An 18,192-nucleotide genomic window follows, 5' to 3' on the forward strand; every position below is an offset into this window, starting at 1 on the left:
ATGCCTTTTTTCCTATAGTCTCTTTTTATGGATGTTGTGCCTGCTTCTTTTTATATCATTCCTCAAGAAATTAGATTTTTTCTTTCCCAGCTAATGGAAGAAGATTCTTTTAAGGAGAGTATTTTTGCTGATATTTCTGAGGCCTGCTGCCCTTGGCCAGCTTGATATTTACTTTGCTCTGGTGCTTTTACTATCACCAAGTATAGCTTCTGTGCTCATCATAGCTGCTTAAAAACCCTCATTAAGCTTTCTGAGACTGGATTTTTTTGTCTCACGGTTTTCCTCACATAGATTCTGTGGAAATTTTCTGTTTGCATCATTGATTTTGTACAATATCAAGAAAGAAAAGAATTTCTGTATGACATCACCATGTGCAAACTGCAAGTTTCCCTTTTGTCCCAACAAATCTTATAATTTCTCTCTTCCCTTTGTGAATATGCATCTAGACAACATAACTCAATATGGCCATTCTATTCAGTTTTCTCATCTATACTATCACCCCATTCCCATTAAAACTCACCAACTTAGGTCTATACACAATCCAGACTCGATTGTCACTTCTCTAACTGTTCTAAACTGGCCCGAATATTTACCTATAGCTTCTGTCAATGAGATGCCTTAATACTCCACTTTAGATAATTTTAAGAAAGGGTTATGAGCCTTGTGTATTTTAGTGGGTTATAAATCAGGAGAAAATAGAATAAGTGAGCTTCTGACTCAGTGTTGGGATCAGGAACTTACATCCCCAAATTTCTATATCAACCAGGGCCAAAGGACAATTATATATTTGAGAATTTTTATAAGTGAAAAAATCACCCTAATCTTGAGATAGCTTTAACCCTTCATACAGAATGACATTCATAAGTTCTAGCAGACTTAGCAATGAGAGAATATGAAATTCCATTATAAATTTAAATTATCTGTTAGGTTTATTATTTTAGTAATCCTGGGAAAGAAATAAAGTGAAAAGTATGATTTTAAAATGCTTAAAATCCTAGCCTTGTGTCCTGACATCACTCATGAGATGGTTTGGATTTTCAATTTGCCAGATGGTCTTTATGCATCTGAAACTAGTTTTCATAATCACATTCATGTATTCCTTGCAATTTATTTACCCATTTTTTGCTTAATATATCTTTGGAGAGAATAAGAAATGGAAAAATGTTACAATTGTGACAGGCAACAATGGAAACATTGTTGTCACTTTTGAAATATGACCAATAATTGAGAAACATTTTTGGTGGCTAGTATGGGTTCCTTTGGTAAAAATAAATTCAAATCTATGTTTCAGACTCTATAAGAGATTTTTAAAAATGACTTTTTCATTTTTCAGATATGGTCTTACAAGGGGGTCACACTACAGACTATTTGTTTCTTGGAAATTTTATTTATACGGTAAGATCCCCCATATAATTAAATTGCCTTTTCTAGTTTTTAATTGAAAAATTCAAGCATTATAAGAATTTCATAAGTTTTATGCTTCAGTACCTTTTCCAAGAACGAACTATTATAATGGTTGCATATGCATGTGTATATATGTGTGGGTGTATATATACGCACGCATATATAATTTCTATAAATATGAAATACATATAACAAACATATATATCCTCCCCTTTTTTGTACGGGTAGAGAGGTGCCCTTCTATATCTTGTTTTTTCACTATACAGTATGCCTTGGTGATGACTTCAAATAAGCCCATAAATATCTACTTCATTCTTTCAGGGCTGCTTATATGACTATCTCATCATTATTTATTTAGTCACTCTTCTATTAGTGGACACTAAAGTTGTTTTGGGTCGTCATTGTAAGCAATGCTGCAAGTATTATCCTTTATACCCATGAGTAAGTATGTCTGTAGGACAAATCTCTAGAAGTGTAATTGCTGGATCAGAGGGTACTGTGAATTTTTAAAATCATTACTAAATTATACCCCAAAGAGGTTGCACACATTTAGTTACAAGAATATCAGTTTCCTGGGCAAAAGACATGAACAGAGATCTCACAGAGGAAGACATGGACATGGCCAACAAGCACATGAGAAAATGCTCTGCATCACTTGCCATCATGGAAATACAAATCAAAACCACAATGAGATACCACCTCACACCAGTGAGAATGGGGAAAAGTAACAAGGCAGGAAACCACAAATGTTGGAGAGGATGTGGAGAAAGGGGAACCCTCTTGCACTGTTGGTGGGAATGTGTACTGATGCAGCCACTCTGGAAAACTGTGTGGAGATTCCTCAAAGAGTTAAAAATAGATCTACCCTATGACTCAGCAATTGCACTGCTGGGGATTTACCCCAAAGATACAGATGCAATGAAATGCCAGGACACCTGCACCCCAATGTTTCTAGCAGCAATGTCCACAATAGCCAAACTGTGGAAGGAGCCTCGGTGTCCATCGAAAGATGAATGGATAAAAAAGATGTGGTCTATGTATACAATGGAATATTCCTCAGCCATTAGAAACGGCAAATACCCACCATTTGCTTCGATGTGGATGGAACTGGAGGGTATTATGCTGAGTGAAATAAGTCAATCAGAGAAGGACAAACATTATATGGTCTCATTCATTTGGGGAATATAAAAATAGTGAAAGGGAATAAAAAGGAAAGGAGAAAAAAATGAGTGGGAAATATCAGAAAGGGAGACAGAACATGAGAGACTCCTAACTCTGGGAAACGAACTAGGGGTGGTGGAAAGGGAGGTGGGCGGGGAGTGGAGGTGTCTGGGTGACAGGCACTGAGGGGGGGCACTTGATGGGATGAGCACTGGGTGTTATGCTATACGTTAGCAAATTGAACTTGAATAAAAAATAATAATAATAAAATAATTTAAAAAAAGAATATCAGTTTCCCTAAGCCACTATGGGCAGTAGTCTTATCATACTTTTGATCTAGTAGGTAAAACGTATTCTATTGCAGTTATTGCCTTTGCCTAAGCAAAGATAAGCATATTTGCTTGAAGTAAAAATATACTTCTGTTTCTTCTTTTATGAAGGCTTGTTGAATTACCTTACTAGTTCCATTAGTTTGTTGGTTTTTTTATTATTATTAGCAGATTTTTATGTGGTAAGGATGTTAATTTTTTTCCTCATATTTGTTACAAAAATATACTCCCAGTTTTACATTTTCACTTTTCATGGCATTTTGATCATGGTATATATTCTGCATATTAGTTTTATGTAGTTAAATTTATTGATATTTTTGCTTTATGGCTTCTGAGTTTTGTGTCTGCCACTAATTTCTTACTCGTGATTCTAAAAATCAAAGGTGTGTATTTAATTGTATGTTATCCTGTTGGTATGCAAGTAGAAACATACTCCTCTGCATGTTTTTCCTTTTCATTTAGCAACACATGTTGCTTTCTTCTGTGTAAGAAGCAGTTTATGGGCATATTATCTCTTTTCACTTTAGCTGGTTGTCTATTATTTCATGTTATTGGTTGTGGCTTTTAATTCTGTATTATATAGTCCTAAACACCAAATGTGGTTAGGTAGTAGTTTCTTACTTATTTGGACATATGCATACAGCAAGTTACCTTCTTTTCAGACCTTACCACACACAGGCATGTGTGTATATATGCAAACATATAAAATAATCCTTGTTAAGATGCCAGAGTAAATTGATCTCATGGAATCTCAATCTCCCAAGGGGAAAAAAAAAAAAAAGAAAGAAAAAGAAAAAAGTATAGTAAAACCACCACCAATAAACAATAGCAAAATAAATTTAGCATAGCAATTGAAGAAGTAAAGGGGACTAGATCCATGCTAAATACCTCAAAATGACATGCCAAAGAAAAAATTGTAGAGTTAGTAGGGTCAGCATGGTGAGATCATTAAGTCGGCTTTCCTGATATGCTCTTCCCAGTGCCAGTGGGTTGGAGGAAGTAATAGGCCCAAAGATAGTGCTTGGAGGAATGCAGTAAACCTCCAGGGAGGTAGAGTCCACCCTAATGCTTTCAGGGAATTAAAGAAGCCCAATGGAACTAGAGCACGGTGTGAACTGCATGTTGGGCAAGGGAGGTTCAGGATGATGGCAAAGGTGAACTTGCTGCAGTAGCAGAGGCTAGTGGCTTGGCACCTTTAAGATTTTGTAATAGTTTAGATGAGATGATGGATGCTAGCTGGAATGCTGAGTCTAGAGCGAGAGAGTGGACATAAAGTCTGCTTCAAAAGTAGGACGTTACACACCCGGTGTATACCACACATCTGTTGTTGCACAGGAAACCACACTGACAGAATCATACTCCATGACACACTGACAGCTTTTTTTTTTTTAGCTTTTTTTTTTGAGATTAAGAATAAGATGAAAAATAAAGCTGCTCAGTATTATCACTTCTCTCTAACGTTGTGCAGGAGTTACTAACTAACATAACAAGAGGATAAAAAAAGGAGGAGCACAAGCCTTGGAAAAGGAGAAAAATTGGTATTAAATCATACATGATATAATTGTGTATACAGAAAATACAAAAAATTCTACAAATATTATAATTAATAAAAGAGGTTGGCAGTTTGCTGGATATTGGCCAATGTTTAAAAACCAATTATATGGGATCCCTGGGTGGCGCAGCGGTTTGGCGCCTGCCTTTGGCCCAGGGCGCGATCCTGGAGACCCGGGACTGAATCCCATGTTGGGCTCCCGGTGCATGGAGCCTGATTCTCTCTCTGCCTGTGTCCCTGCCTCTCTCTCTCTCTGTGTGTGACTATCAAAAAAAAAAAATATATATATATATATATTTCAACATAATAACAATAAATATTTAGAAAATAAAGAATTTTTTTAGAAAATAATTTCTATACTATTTTACCATAATATCAAAGGAAAAACATGAACAAATCTTTTTTTTTTTTTTAAGATTTTATTTATTTATTCATGAGAGGCAGAGACATAGGGAGAGGGAGAAGTAGGCTCCATGCAGGGAGCCTGACGTGGGACTCGATCCCAGAACCCCAGGATCACGCCCTGAGCCAAAGACAGACACTCAACTGCTGAGCCACCCAGGTGTCCCAAATCTTTTTGTTTTTAACATGAACAAATCTAATGAATAATGTTCAAGACCTCAGAGGAAAATTATAAGACTATATTGGAGACATTAAGAACATCTAAATGGAGAAATATACCATGCTCATTAATTGGAATACTCAATACTAAAAGGAAGTCTGCTCTCCTCAAAATGATTTATAGATTTATTTTAATCCCAATCAAAAGCCCCAGATACCTGATGGGCTATTTCTAAAGTATGTATATATCAAAATGCAAAAGGACAAGAATAGCCAAAATGTTCTTTATGACGATTTCAATTTACCCTGTTCAACTGTGCTTTTTATCAATAGCAGTTGGATTTCTAATCAGAAAGAAATCTTTCTGATTTATAAAGAATGTAAATATAAGCATGATTTTTGTCATGTTAAAGGGCTTCTACATATGAAAACATTTATTGAAAAGTACTACATTCTCTCCTCAATTAAAACTTACCAAAACAGTGACCTGTGACACCAGAGTTCACTGGATGTGGAGAACAGGGACTGGGTGGGGGAATCAGGGAGGGAGTGAGATGACGTGTATGATAATGGAAATTTTAATACATTTTTTCCAATCTATTTCCCCTTCTCATCTCCTTGCATAGTACGTGGTTGTTACTGTCTGTCTAAAAGCTGGTTTGGACACACTCTCTTGGACTAAAGTGAGTATTCTTTAGGGTACTTCCTCAATCCTGTACAGTTGTTTGCATGTTGGTTAACTTTTTAAGCTTTCAAAAAGTAATAAGCATTTTTTTTCTGGTCTTCATATTTTATCTTCTTTTGTTTTGCATATTCAACTGTTGATTTAAACTGGGTGGCATGTTAGCTAGCTAATGTCTTTAAAAGATTCATTTCCCTGCCTTATATCTTAGAAATAGATTCAATTTATCATGACATTGAGATCCTTAATTCATTATTATTATCAATGCACAGAATTATAATGGAAAATTTAGCAAATACAGAAAAAGAAAGAAATACAAATAGCCCATACCTTTCAATATCAATGATATGGATATTTTGATTTATGTTCTATTTTTTCAGTCTTTGTTTTATGTGATTGGTTTTGTTTTGTTTTTCATAAAAATAGAATTCTAAGGTAACTAATATTTTATAATTTGCTTTTTTCACTTAATAGTAGGTCCTTAACATTTTCCTATGTCTTTAATATTTATATTTTATTTAATGACTGTATTATAATATTTTATCACCTAGATGCTTATTATTTACATTATTTTTAGAAAAATTGTGTTAACTTCTGTTGCTATAAATAATATATAATCAGTACTGTTATGAACACAGATGTACTTGTATACTTAGACATTAGTAATAATTTCCCTAGAATATTATTAAAGGTAGAACTTCTGATAAGTAGAATGTTTTTTATGAACTGATCCATAATTTAAGTGAATATGTACGTATGTACATATACACACTTATAAGTTTTTTTCCAAGTTGTACTCAAAAATTTATGAGAGAAAATGAATTTTTATCAGCCTGTCACCTTTGGAGAGCTAAAATTACTTAGCGTATCATGTATTTCTTCTCTAATGCAAACAACATAGAGTTCTCACTGCTACTGTCCCCAGCAGGGAGCATCAACACAAAGTTGGGACTGCAGTGTTCTGAACAAAGATGTTTTATTAGTAATTCAAATGGTACACCAATTGTGTGGTATTGTACCACATTAAGGTAACATATAAATAAACGATTATTTTCCATTCCTCCTTTTAATTATTGTTAAATTCTCTTCAGTAAGAGTATTTCTTAAATGTACAACCACCTACACTATCTGCATGTGGTGAATCTCATTTATGAATAAGGCAGTATTTCAGAGCCAAAGTGGACTTAACAAAACTCTTCTGGCCTACGAGCTACCAGATGCCTGTCCTCCAGCTCACATGTTGGTTAGGAAGGAGCCGGCAGGCTGGGGCAAGAAAAAGGGACTGGTTCTCACTTTTGGTTATAGGCTACTCTGCCCCGTTGGTAGGGTTGAGGAGGACGCCTAGGCTTCTTCATTGAGGTAGAGGATGCTGGCAGCCACTGTTTAGGTACAGAGAGTGAGCCCAGCAGGGAGAGAGAAGGAAATATATCTCAGAGCAGCAATGGCAGTTTGCTGCTGCCCCCAAGGGGATGATCCCAACAGAAACCCACCTGAAAATACTCTTTAAGCCACAAAGAAAGCCTTGCATTGCCACTCCTGTGTTAATGCCAACTAAACGTGAATGGTTACATGAAAATACACTAAAGTGTTTGAAAAGTTTAAAGCTCACAGTCTTGAGCTGATTCTTTTCTCCATCATCTCCTGCGTGATCCCTTAGGGGACCAGTTCTATTAAATCAGAGAGAGAAATCCTCTGAGTAAGAGATTACTTCTAAAGAGTTTAAAAAACTGCCTTTGAAAAGGACTCATAAAGAAGAAACAAATAGTTGAAGAAATAGCAAATTAGGGTTTTTTCCTCCATATTTTTGTTGTTCAGGTGGGATTAAGTAATGAGAAGTACCTACCTAATAGGATGAGAGCACTCGACCCTTAAGAAATCACCTCATCTCACAAATCACTGATATATACATAGATGGTAACTCTGAGGTACCCAGCACAGTTTAGAACGCAGGTCTCCTACTCATCTTCCTTATGATTGCTCTGCTAACACAAATCATACAAGGCAACAGGTCAGATCAACAGAAGGACCTACCTTCTTAGCATTTACCATTAAGAATTTGGCACAATTTCCAGCCCCATGCACAGACAGTGATCCTTCAGCCAACATCCTCAATCTAATAACATCCATACTTGATATGCACAGAAAACCCCTCCAGTTTCAATCTAAGAGTCACAACGTCTGCTGTTGTCCCAAAATTATTCATCCGGAACAGATATGACAGGGTCACATTTTTACCCTTTTGAATGATTTCTGTTCAATTTTTTTTTTTTTCTGAAGAGAGCTTTGGCTTAATAAGTAGGCAGAAGCAGAAGTCTCATTGAATAACCTATCAATTGTATGAACCATTTCTGATTGAGAATTAACAATTTCACTGAAGACACTGAATATCATTTGGCTTGGGTGACAAGGTACAGTTGTTTTGGATCCTTTAAACAATGGCTCCTTGAGTTTGCAGCAAAATATTTGGAGAAGGATGTTAGAAAGGAAGTCTCAAGAAATCAAAAGATTATAATTTTCCTCATATGAGAACACATGGCCTAGACAAATGATTTTGTCAGTTCATAAAGAATTTTTTTTCGTTTAAATGGAAAAGGCAAAAATAAATAAATAGAAAAGGCTGAAGTGCCTCTGTAATATTTTTCTTTCTGCAGTTTAGTCATTTGGCCATTTGGGGAAGCATAATTATATGGCTGGTGTTTTTTGCAATTTACTCTTTCGTATGGCCCACCATTCCCGTTGCTCCTGAAATGACAGGACAGGTTAGTTTTATTAATTGTCATTGGTGAGTATACTTTACACTCCTCTTGAAAACCAATGTTCGTTAATAAGAAAAGCTTATGTTATCTACTTTCAAAGGAATTTGGAAAGATAAATTCAATGCAGTTAGATAGTTGGTGATCCAACTAAATTATGGTTGATGTTGTAGTTATAATATTTTAATCTAAAATCTCATTACTTTAAAATATATATGTTAACCATGGTTTCCAAAGTTTTTATCTTTTGTGCATCACTGATGAAAGCTATAATCACCTCAGAATCATCTAAAATAGCTAATACTATAATTATATTTTTCATGTAATGTGCTATGTGCTATTTGGTATTTGGTAAGGCATGCATGGCAACTAAGAAAACATTTTTATTTGAAATGTTTAACCAGAAGAGACATTCCTTGAAGCTCCAGAAGCTCCAGCTTCTAAATATTTTAAAGTTTCATGAAACTGATATTTCACTTATGTTAAATCTCAGAGGTGATATAGTTTTTAAACTTTTACAATTATTTACATATTTCTAAATTCTACTTTGTCTATACTTATAATGGGGAATTAGGCCTATGATGCTTACAAAATGGATCACAGAATTACATGATTATAGAACTAGAAATAGCCTTGGCCCAAAGTTAGTTACCAAATGGTTAAAGACAGGTCCAGAGTTGCCCAGTTCAATCCCTGTCTATCTATCACATAGTCATCCTTCATCCTTCATATTCTCTTTCTCTGTGGAAATGGGAGATGACTCCTGTACCCCTGGCCCATGTCAACCCAGTTCTCAGGAAAACAATACTTTTAAGAGACTTCCTGTTTCAGCCACAATTAAGCGGCCAGTACTAGAGGCGCCTGACAAAAACAACTCTAAAAACTGAAGAAGATATAAGAATTGTTTGAAGACACTGGCTAGAAATCAAGAGAGATAACACTTGAGGGTACGATTCTTGAAAGAAGGGAAGCTGTTTCCTTCCTTATCCTGGCATCTTCCTTAGCCTCTGTTCATTTTTCTTCAGTCTTTTTTCCTTCTGGTCCTCAGTCTCAGTAATTTCCATTTCTTATCTTCAACCTCACTGGTTTGTTCTTCTGAATACTCAAGTCTGCCTTTAGTTCACTTTACTGAATTTTAAATTTCAGATATTCTACTTTTAAGCCCCAGAATTTCTTGTTGATTTCTTTTTAGGTTTTCTATCTCTTTACTGATATTTGTTCACACATCATTTTATTGACTTTATACTTTCCTTTATTTCTTTGAGCATCTTGAAGATAATTGTTTTAAAGTCTCTTTGATGAGCACTGGGGTTTGAATTAAGTGATGAATCACTAAGTTCTACACCTGAAACTAATATTACACTGTATGCTAACTGGAATTTTTTTTAATTTATTTTTTATTGGTGTTCAATGTACTAACATACAGAATAACCCCCAGTGCCCGTCACCCATTCACTCCCACCCCCCGCCCTCCTCCCCTTCTACCACCCCTAGTTCGTTTCCCAGAGCTAACCGGAATTTAAATAATGAATTTGAAAAAGAAAAAAAAAAAGAAAGTCTTTGTCTTATATATCTGCCATTAGATTTTTTTTTTTTAGATTTTATTTATTTATTCCTGAGAGACACAGAGAGAAGCAGAGACATAGACAGAGGGAGAAGCAAGCTTCTCACAGGGAGCCCGATATGGGACTCGATCCCCGGACGGGGATCACGCCCTGAGCCAAAGGCAGACACTCAACCACTGAGCCACCCAAGCATTCCAAAGCCTTTTTCTTCGGCAATTTGTTGATTTGTGTTTTTCCTTTGAGTAGGCCATACTTTCCTATTTCTTTGTATGTCTTGTGAATTTTTTGCTGAACACTGGAAATTTAAATCTAATAATGTGGCAACTCTGGAAATAAGATTTTCCCTCTTCTCCAGGGTTTGCTGGGTTTTATTTATTTATTTATTGATTGATTGATTGATTGATTGATTGTTGCAGGTTGCCTCTGTGCTGAGGATGAGGCATACACTTAATATCTTCTTAGGTCTTTTCTGGACCTCCTCCTGGGCACATGTGGTCACTTTATAATTTTACTTATATATACAGCTATTTTTTAATTTATTAGTTTTAAATATGTCTGGATCCTAAAAAGGGAAAAGTAAGGGGAAAAATGGAGTGGAAAAAGAGTTCTGGTGGTGCTTTAAGGCACCTTGAAGTCACTTCAGCCAGAGGGGAGAGCTTGGAACAATGGGGGAATGCATAACAATACTAACTTCCTGCCTCTTTGCACCTCTGTGATCAAAAGCAGCAATCAGTGATCAGAGCAAAGACCTCTAATATTTGGACAACAGGTTTCTTTCCCCCAGTTTTCCCTGACTGGTATGCAGGATGCTCCAGAAATATGCGCCACTTGACAGCAAGTACGTGATGGGTAGCTGCTACTGTGCTGAGAGCTGTAATGGACCAAAATTCAACACAATTTATCATGCAAGTCATCCCCTGGGTATGTAAGCCTTCAACAGTTTTCAGAGTTCAAGAACAGTTACATCAGATATTATTCCATGAGTGCAATTGCATTGTGTAGTGGGGAGACAGATCCCTGTTGCTTCTTTTTCTGCCATCATCTTAAAATCCTGTTCTAATCTTTATTATTTCCTTCCTTTTGGCTGTGGGCTTGGTTGTTCTTGTTTTTCTAGTTCCTTAGGTTGTTAGATTGAGGGTTTTTTCTTTTTTAAAAAAGATTTTATTTATTTATTCATGAGAGACACAGAGAAAGAGGGAGAGACATAGGCAGAGGGAGAAGCAGGCTCCCTGTGGGGAGCCTGATGTGGGACTCGATCCCAGGACCCCGGGATCACAACCTGAGCCAAAGGCAGACACTCAACCACTGAGCCACCCAGGTGCCCCGAAATTATTTTTTCTTGATATAAACATTTATTGATATAAACTTCCTTCTTAAAATTGCTTTTGCCGCACCCCATAAGTTTTGGTATATTGTGTTTTCATTTTTGTTTGTCTAAAGATACTTTCCAATTTCCCTTTTTGTTTCTGAACTATTTTTGTTGAGCTTTGTTTTTTTTTAAAGTATAATTAACCTATGGTGTTATATTAATTTCAAGTGTATAGCATAGTGATTCAACAACTCTATACGTATGCTCACTTCAAGTGTAACTACCATCTATCACCATACAATGCTATTATGATAACCTTGACTATATTCACTGTGCTCTACCTTTAATACCATGACTTGTTCATTCCATAACTGGAAGCCTTTACCTTTCATTGCTCTTTACCCATTTCACCAATCCTCCCACCCCCAACCCCTGGCATCTACCAGATTGTTCTCTGTATTTATGGGTCTGTTTCTTTTGTTTATTCATTTGATTTTGTTTTTATATTCCATATGTAAGTCAAATCACATATTTGTCTTTCTCTTTCTGATGTGTTTCACTTATAATACCCTCTAGGTCTACCTGTGATGTCATAAATGGCAAGATATCATTCTTTTTATGGCTGAGTAATAGTCCATTGTATGTATACACCCTTCTTTGTCCATCCTTTATTGATGGACACTAAAATTGCATCCATATCTTGGCTATTGTAAACAATGCTGCAATAAATATAGGGGTGTATATATCTTTTTGAATTAGTGTTTTCTTTTTCTTAGGGTAAATACCCAGTAGTGGAATTACTAGATCATACAGTATATCTTTTTTTTTTTTTTTAAGATTTTATTTATTTATTCATGAGAGACCAAGAGGGAGGCAGAAACATAGGCAGAGGGAGGGGCAGGCTCCCTACAGGGAACCTAATGCAAGACTCAATCCCAGGACCCTGGGATCACTCCCTGAGCCAAAGGCAGATGCTTAACAACTGAGCCACCCAGGTGTCCCTACACTATGTCTTTTTATTTTGGAAGGATCTTCATACCATTTTCTACAGATACTATACCAATTTACACTCCTAACAATGCATGAGGATTCCTTTTTCTTCACATTCTTACCAACATTTGTTATTTTTAAAATTTTAATTCTAGCTATCCTGACAAGTATAAGGTGTGGCTTTGATTCGCGTTTCTCTGATGATTAGTGATGTTGGGCATCCTTTCATGTCTATTGGCCATCTGTAAATCTTCTTTGGAAAACTGTCTGTTCAGGTCCTCTGCCCATTTTTAGTTGAAATCTTTTTTTTTTTTTTTTTTTTTTTACTTCTTTCTTATCCAAAATATTTTGGGTGTTTACTTCTGATTGGATATATGATTTGAAAATATCTCCCATTTAGTAGGTTGTCTCTTTGCTTTGTGCCCCAACTTGTGATCAATCATGTAGTGTTCCATGTGTACTGGAAAGGAACGTGTATTCTGGTGCTGTTGGATTGAATGCTCTGTATATGTCTATAAGGTCCATTTTGTCTATTGTTTTATTCAGGTAAGCTATTTCCTTATTGATTTTCTCCAAATGATCTATCCAATGTTGAAAGTGGAGTATTGAATTCCCTACTATTATTATATTGCCATGACTTTCCCTCTTCAGTTTTGTGAATATTGTTTAAATATTTAGGTGCTCCAATGCGGGGTGCAAATAAATTTACAATTTTTCTATCTTCTTAATGAATTAAGCCCCACAATATTTTGACCTCCTTTGTCTCTTATGACTGATTTGGCAGAATGTCTATTTAATAGAAGTATAACCACTCCTGCTCTCTTTTGGTTACCATACTTGTAATATCTTTTTCAATATCTTTACTTTGTGCCTTTGTTTTCTCAAAGCTGAAGTGAGTCTCTTAGCAGCAGCATATTGGATTTTTTTATCCAGTCTGTGTCTTTTGATTGGATAATTTAATCTATCTACACTTAAATTACTGATAGGTAACAACTCACTATTGCCATTTTAACAAAATTTATTATTCTCACAGGTCCTAAAGATAAAGCACAGAATACCATATAGGGCCACATGGGAAAGATACCAAGGTGGTCAGTGGGCAGAACACAGGAGCTGGGGAGCACTAAGACCTTGCCTTTATTGGGACTTCCCTGGGGAAAGCATGGCAGGGAAGGGCAAATAGCCCAGGAATGGCTAGTCTGAATGATTTTTGCAGGCTTTGGGATAGAGGTGGTTTCTAGTTGCCTGGTACCTGATTCTGGGATGACTACAGCAGAGGAATATTGTCTCCTGGGCCAGTTAGAGAAGATGGGGCTGTGGATTTAGCCCTTTAGTTTCCAGATCAAAGGCATCGTCCCAGTTGAGATCTTACTATCTCTAAGAACAGACTAGCCCTGGGAGGGGCAGTCTTCAGATAGAAATTTTTTTAAGATGTTGAAATGTTGGAATATACAGAAAATTAAAAATATATTCAATACAGAGCCTAACCTAATCTCAAGTCAGTACAGTCTAGATTGAATTAAAGTGATCAGTTAGCTACCAATTAATCTGTCAGACAGAGAGGAGTGAATTTTTCCAGGGACTATAATGGCATAATTGCCTTACAATGTCTGGAAGTTAAAGTTGTATTGCTAGGTAATATAAGGTTGAACCATTCTTGCATTCCTGAAATAAAACTTATTTGATCAAAATATTTATTTGATTGGTTGTTTATAGCTAATATTATTAGTTAGGTTTTACATACTTACATTGATTTAGTGGTTCTAGACTATGCCTGCATCTCCAGGTTTTTGTGGAGGAAAAAAGGAAACTGAAAGTTGCACTTGGTACCCAATACTGACAAACTAAAAGATTCCTATGCAAATACTCTTTATCTCTGTTTATTTGCAGGTCAATATGATCCTGGTTTGTCCATACTTCTGGCTGGGTTTTCTCATAGTCCCCATTGTGTGCCTGATTCTAAATTTAATATGGAAATCGTAAGTTGAAAAATGAAGTAGTTACCAAAAGATATGTTGTCATGGTTAATTGTCCTTTTCTAATTATATGGTTTTCGAAATAAATTTGGAAATTTCCCATTTTATGAACATTAAAAGTCATGGGACTTTTAGGGGAAGTAAATGCCCACTGCCTTTGCCACTGGAGATTTACCAGCAATTGATTTAGGGGGAAAAAGATGGCATCAAGATTTATGAGAGGCTGAATTTGTAGTGATATTAGCTAGTCTGTGATTTTTTTTCTAAAAGGTCATCTGTTTATTCTTTAGAAGTGGGACTTATATAACTTCTATACACTTTAGAGGAACCAAAACTTGATACAGAGGATCACAGATTAAAAGCTAAAAATAAAATAAGAAATAGGAAGGAGATGTTCAAATTAGACATTCTTCACTTTTTAAAAAAATGGGAGTAAGAATCTGTCCAATATAGTTCTCCCAGAATATGTAAGTATTAGATTCCCCCCCTTTTCGTTTTTTACCAACTCCAACATGGTGGGGGGGGGAGAGCTTTAAACTAAGGTGCTACAACTCCCTGAAATCTCTAATATGGGATAAAGAATCCATGAAATTACAAGCTTTCAAAACCAGAAATAACTTACATAGTATCATTGTACATAATCTGCAATGTAAACAACAGAGCCCTAAACTATTATAAACTTCAAACTAAAAAGTAGAGAAAGGACTATTCTAGAAGGAATAATATTATTTTGCTTTTTAATGTCTAATTCTTCTATGTATCAAGGCAAACATAATTATTTGAGAAAATGTGCCTTTAGATCCAAGGAGATGTGCAAATGAGTATTTGGAACATAATTTGTTTGGAATTTGGGTACCACCTACATACATTTAATGAATTCCTGTGGAAGTGAGGGTTGAGATGCATCTGTCTCTACTGTTTTCCAGGAAACTTCGCCTAGTAAATTCCATAGTTATGTAAGGATACCAAATTCTTTCTTGATAATGTGTAACTGCAAGAGGGCTAAAATTTAATATTAGTGGTTTGAAAATTTTTTGGGAAGTGATCCATGATATTGAATGTAGGTCTTAATTTGGATTTTTTAAAACCTCTGGCTTCTGTGAATTGATTTCCCAGTGATGTCTTTATCCAGGTGTAGATTCCAGATTGCCAAAAAGAGATAAGGGTACATGGGTACTGAGGGGCTTATGTTAAAATCATCTTATCCTGGCGTCTGGGTGGCTCAGTCAGTTAAATGTCTGCTTCTGGCTCAGGTCATGATTCCAGGATCCTAGGATCTGGTCTTGCATCTCAGGATCCCTGCTCAGCAGGAAGTCTGCTTCTCCCTCTACCTCTCCCCCCTGCTTGTACCCTCTCTTTCATGTTCACTCTGTCAAATAAAATCTTTTAAAAAAATCATTTTATCAGTATGTTAGCATCTTCTATATAACTGAGTATGGCCAAGGTTGTCTGCAAGTTCCTAACTGCATTTTCAAGGCAAGTAATAGTTATCCTGAATTTTTTGTTGTCTTTTTAATTACTTGAGGCCAGTTTTATCCTGTAAGTAAAGATAATTTAGCACACCACTTTTGTTTTTGTTAGATGATAAATAGAAGTGTGAAAATCCGTAATTCAAAAGGGGACTATGAAATCTTTGAAATTTATACTTTAGTGTAAGTGCTACGTAGCTAAAAAAAAAAAAAAGTATTTTAATAGTACATATAGTCTTTTAAAATATAACTATATATACATTTGAATTATTTCATGTTTTTGCTAAATTTTCATTTAAGTGTCTTCCTGGGATTGTACCAAGATTTTAAAATCATTCTGGATCATAGAATATTTTATAAGCAGAAAACATAAATAGATTAGTAAAGGAAATGATATGTTGAAACTGAAAATAAAACAGAGCCAAAAGAACTGCCCCTAAAAGCTCAGTGGCTTTAGTGGCAGCATTTTACAGGAACCTTAACAAATGAACTTGGTTGTGCTATGAGTATATGGCAGTTCATTTAAAAATGTCATCTCACATAAACAGTTCAACATTACTTTGGCTATGTGAGGTCTTTTCTGGTTCTATATAAATTTTAGGATTGTTCTAGCTCTGTGAAAAAAATGATATTTTGATAGGGATTGCATTAAATGTGTAAGTTGCTTTGGGTAGTATAGACATTTTATCAATATTTGTTCTTCCAATCCGTGAGCATGGAATGTTTTTCCATTTCTTTGTGTCGGTTTTTTTTTCTTAAATATTTTATTTATTTATTATCATGAGAGACACAGAGAGAGAGGCAGAGATATAGGCAGAGGGAGAAGCAGGCTCCATGCAGGGAGTCTGATGTGGGACTTGATCCAAGGACCCCAGGATCACGACCTGAGCCAAGGCAGACACTGAGCCACTGAGCCACTCAGGCGCCCCTCTTTGTGTCATTTTCAATTTCTTTTTTAAGTGTTCTATAGTTCATAGAGTACAGATCTTTTATCTCTTTGGTTAGGTTTACTCCTGAGTATCTTATGTTTTTTGGTGCAATTGTAAATGAATCAATTCCTTGATTTCTCTTTCTGCTGCTTCATTATTGGTGTATAGAAATGCAACAGATTTCTGTACATTGAATTTATATGTTGGACTTTGCTGAATTTGTGTATTGGTTCTAGCAATTTTTCAGTGGAGTCTTTCAGATTTTCGACATAGAGTATCCTGTCTTCTTCCATGACAATTAGGATGCCTCTTATTTTATTTTATTTTATTAATTTTTATTTATTTATGATAGTCACACACACACAGAGAGGGCAGAGACACAGGCAGAGGGAGAAGCAGGCTCCATGCAAGGAGCCCGACGCGGGACTCCATCCCGGGACTCCAGGATCGCGCCCTGGGCCAAAGGCAGGCGCTAAACTGCTGCGCCACCCAGGGATCCCTGCCTTTTATTTTTTAAAAAAGATTTTATTTATTTGAGTGAGCAAGAGAGAGAATACAAGGAGGGGCAGAGTGAGAGGGAGAAGCAGACTCCCCTACTGAACAAGGAGCCCAATATGGGGCTTGATCCCAGGACCCTGAGATCATGACCTGAGCCAAAGGCAGACATCTAACCAACCAAGCCACCCAGGCGCCCCACCTTTTATTTCTTTTTGCTGTCTGGTTGCTGAGGCTAGGACTTCTATCTAGTACTGTGTTAGAAACAATGCTGTGAGTAGACATCCCTGTCTTGTTTCTGACAGTAGAGGAAAAGCTCTTGGTTTTTTCCCCTTTGAGGATATTAGCTGTGGTTCTTTCATATATATATATGTGTATATATATATATATATATATATATATATATATATAGGCTTTATAATGTTGAAGTATATTTCATCTAGTCCTACTTCATTGAGGATTTTTGTCAGGAATGGCTGCTGTATTTTGCCAAATATTTTTTTCTGCATCTATTGAGGGGATCATATGGTTCTTATCCTTTCTTTTGTTAATGTGGTGTATCATACTGATTGATTTGTGAATATTGAATTACCTCTATTGCCCAGGAAAAAAATCCCACTTAATCATGGTAAATAATTCTTGTAAGGTACTGTTGGATTCAATATGCTAGTATCTTGTTGAGAACTAATGCATCCATGTTCATCAGGGATATTGACCTGTAATTCTCTTTTTTAGTGAGGTCTTTGGTTTTAGAATCAAAGTAATGCTGGTCTCATAAAATGAGTTTGGAAGTTTTCCTTCCATTTCTATTTTTTGGAACAATTTGAGAAGAATAAGTATTAATTCTTCTTTACTTTGTCTGGTAGAATTCCGCTGGCCCTAGTTTGTTGGGAGATTTTTTATTACTGATTCAATTTCTTTGATGGTTATGGGTCTATTCAAATTTTCTATTTTATCCTGTTTCTGTTTTGGTAGTTTGAATGTTTCTAGGAACTTATCCATTTCTTCTAGATTGCC

General features: G+C 35.9%; 1 protein-coding gene across 6 annotated transcripts in view; it reads left to right on the forward strand.

The window, feature by feature from the left end:
- The window catches only part of LOC144295812 (phospholipid-transporting ATPase IB-like), a 177,972-nt gene that overhangs the window by 141,303 nt on the left and 18,477 nt on the right, over nt 1-18,192 (forward strand). For all 6 annotated transcript variants that reach the window (XM_077868330.1, XM_077868334.1, XM_077868331.1 and 3 more), the window contains 4 exons: nt 1,334-1,395; nt 5,634-5,690; nt 8,341-8,448; nt 14,197-14,285. In XM_077868330.1, the coding sequence (XP_077724456.1) occupies nt 1,334-1,395; nt 5,634-5,690; nt 8,341-8,448; nt 14,197-14,285 (316 nt within the window). The remainder of the gene's footprint in view (nt 1-1,333; nt 1,396-5,633; nt 5,691-8,340; nt 8,449-14,196; nt 14,286-18,192) is intronic.

This window comes from Canis aureus, chromosome 24 (genome assembly GCF_053574225.1).
Source record: "Canis aureus isolate CA01 chromosome 24, VMU_Caureus_v.1.0, whole genome shotgun sequence".
Classification (NCBI taxonomy): Eukaryota; Metazoa; Chordata; class Mammalia; order Carnivora; family Canidae; genus Canis; species Canis aureus.